Consider the following 2,602-nt stretch of genomic DNA (forward strand, 5'->3'; position numbering starts at 1 on the left):
ACATGTTGAATAAACGAATCTACGAAAAATAGATTTTTTTAGGCTCTAACTTTTTCCTACGGCTCCCCCCTAAAAGGGACAGGGTTTCTCTGCCTCCCGCCGGTCCGCCTCGTCTTCGCTGTCCTTAGGGCCATTGGGGCGGAGTGGACCCCGGCCCTTGCTTGTGGGAGGGCTTCATTTTTTGATTTTTTTTTTTTGAGTTTTGTTAGGGTTGACGTGCTACTTAGGAAGGCGAGATGTTGGCGGCTCCGTGAGGATGGAATAATGTTCTCCCCGCCTAGCCTCCATCCGGTGGTGCGTCTAGCATTGTCGGCGGGCGTGTGGAGGTGTGTCTCTGGCGGATCTGTCATTTGTGGATTTGCTCGGATCTGGTCGTTGTCGTCTATTTTCGTGTGTCTTTGGGTTGGATCCGTCTGATCTATGTTATTTTTTCATCGGTGGTGTTGCTGTTCTGATGGATTGGTCCTATGTGGCCTTAGCACAAAGACTTTCTGGCTTTCTACTACAAGAAGTTTTGCCCAACTGCGACGAGGGAGCGGCGTGTCTTCGGCTCGCTTTAGTGCTGGTAGTCGTCGCTACATGGTCTATGAATCTGGATGTAATTTTTATTATTTCTAATATTCGTTGTAATACCATGATTGAAGATGAATAGATTGCGACGGTTGTAACGAGTGGCGCATATACAGCACGACACTTGTCCCAACCTGATAACGTGCTGTGACTTTCCGATTGGGCCCGATCGAGCAGGCCATCTCGGTGGGCTACTCCATGTTGGCTGTACCAGTGGTGGTTGGAAAGAAACGCAGCGTGCTGGAGGTCCATTTTCTAGCCGTCGCTGTCCGTCCCCGGTCCCTCGCCGCATCTTATTGTCTGGTGGTTGCCGAGCGCCTTGACTTCATCGGAGGGAGGGGAGACTTCATCGGGGAAATGGAGAAGGAGATAAATATCGGCGGCGCCGACGGGGTGGAGGTGAGGAAGGAGGCGGGGGAGGAGGAGGAGATAAATCTGGGCGTCGCCGGCGGGGTGTTGGTGAAGAAGGAGGCAGGGGAGGAGGAGGAGATCGAGTTCGACCCGACGGACGACGAGCTGGTGCTGCACTTCCTGCGGCCGCAGCTGCGCGGGTTCGCGCCGCGCGTGGCGGGCGCGGTGGTGGAGGCGGAGCCGTGCGCGGCGACCCCCTGGGAGCTTCTTGCGCGGCACGGCCTGCTGCGGCGCGGGCACGGCTACTTCTTCGCGGCGCGGCGGCGCGGGAAGGGCACCCAGGCGCGGCGCACCCCGGATGGCGGCGGCGGCTCGTGGATGCACAGCGGGAACAAGGAGCACCGCCGGTCCGTGACGGAGCTAGGCGTGGTCGCGCGCTGGTCCATGACGCTGTACTGCTTCTACGCCCGCGGCGGCGTGAAAGGGGAGGGCGGGGCGCAGCAGGGGCGGCGGAGCACCGGGTGGGCCATGTCCGAGTACGAGATCACGGACCCGCGGTGCTACCGCCGGGCCGACGACGGCGAGGAGGACCACTACTGGGTGCTCTGCCACGTCCGCCGGAGCACCAGGAAGAACGTCAAGCCGCGGTCCTGGGAGTGCTGGAAGTCGTGGGATCTCCAACGTTAACGGTTCTCCGAGCATGAAAGCTGATCTCCAGCGTAAGCTCGCTCGCCGGCCGGGAGAATCCCCGAAGGATTTCTTGTGCTCGTCGCCCGGCTGTGCGGCCTGCCATATCCGTCGGTCGGTGCGTGGGCCATGTGCAGTGTAGAGAAGGAAATCTCTACTCCTAATGGACGAGTTGGTTGAATAGTCCCCCATTTTCGACTGATTTTTTTTTCGACTGGTTTTTTTCAACCGGTTTTTTCATCAAATTACCCCCACCCCACGCCCACCCACCGAACCTCACCGAGCCGATCAGGATCGCCCCCCACCGAGCCGATCAGGATCGCCCTGACGCCCATCCCAGTACCCCGCTGCCGATCAGATCGCACGACGTCTGGATCGCCGCGCACTCCACAGCGCCGCCGCGCGGAACGACTCCACAGCGCCGCCGCCGCCGAACGACTCGACAGGGCCACCGCCGCTGGCAGCTTCTAGATCGCGGGGCGCCGCCCGCCGAACGACTCGACTGGGCCGCCGCCGCTGGCAGATTCTAGATCGCGGGGCGCCGCGGAACGTGCGATCGGCGACGCTGTACGGTTTCAACCCCAGGTATAAACACAGGTTTTCTTTCTTTGTTATGTCTACGTGTACAGATCGTGTTCAAAATAGATGCAGCCATGCCAGACTTCCGTGACCTAAAACGCCTCATATTAGTGTACAAAGGATCGTGTACAAAGGATGCCAGACTTCCGTGACCTAAAATGCCAGACTTCTGTTATGTCTACTTTTAACAGTCACTGAAACAGTACAGCATAGTTGCATCAATCAACATATCACAAATTCTTTGGCCGACGATATTTGAGGTTCAGAGCAGTCCTTGAGAGTAGTTTTGACTGGATTCCAAATTGATTTGGAATTAACAACCTGGATCACATGCCCGCGACAGCGCATTAGTAATGAAACAATTCTCGGATTAGTAATTCTCGGAAACAATCAGCAAAGTAGAATTGTGTCCCTC

The 2,602-nt window shown here is 57.2% G+C and overlaps 1 protein-coding gene across 1 annotated transcript; it reads left to right on the forward strand.

Moving 5' to 3' along the window:
• The first annotated feature begins 914 nt into the window (after positions 1 to 914).
• Positions 915 to 1,950, forward strand: LOC123075618 (NAC domain-containing protein 48-like). The gene has a single exon (XM_044498178.1). It carries the CDS (start codon positions 928 to 930, stop codon positions 1,606 to 1,608), a length of 681 nt encoding a protein of 226 aa, XP_044354113.1. The 5' UTR covers positions 915 to 927; the 3' UTR covers positions 1,609 to 1,950.
• The last annotated feature ends 652 nt before the right edge of the window (positions 1,951 to 2,602 follow it).

The sequence above is a fragment of the Triticum aestivum genome, chromosome 3D (assembly GCF_018294505.1).
Source record: "Triticum aestivum cultivar Chinese Spring chromosome 3D, IWGSC CS RefSeq v2.1, whole genome shotgun sequence".
NCBI lineage: Eukaryota > Viridiplantae > Streptophyta > Magnoliopsida > Poales > Poaceae > Triticum > Triticum aestivum.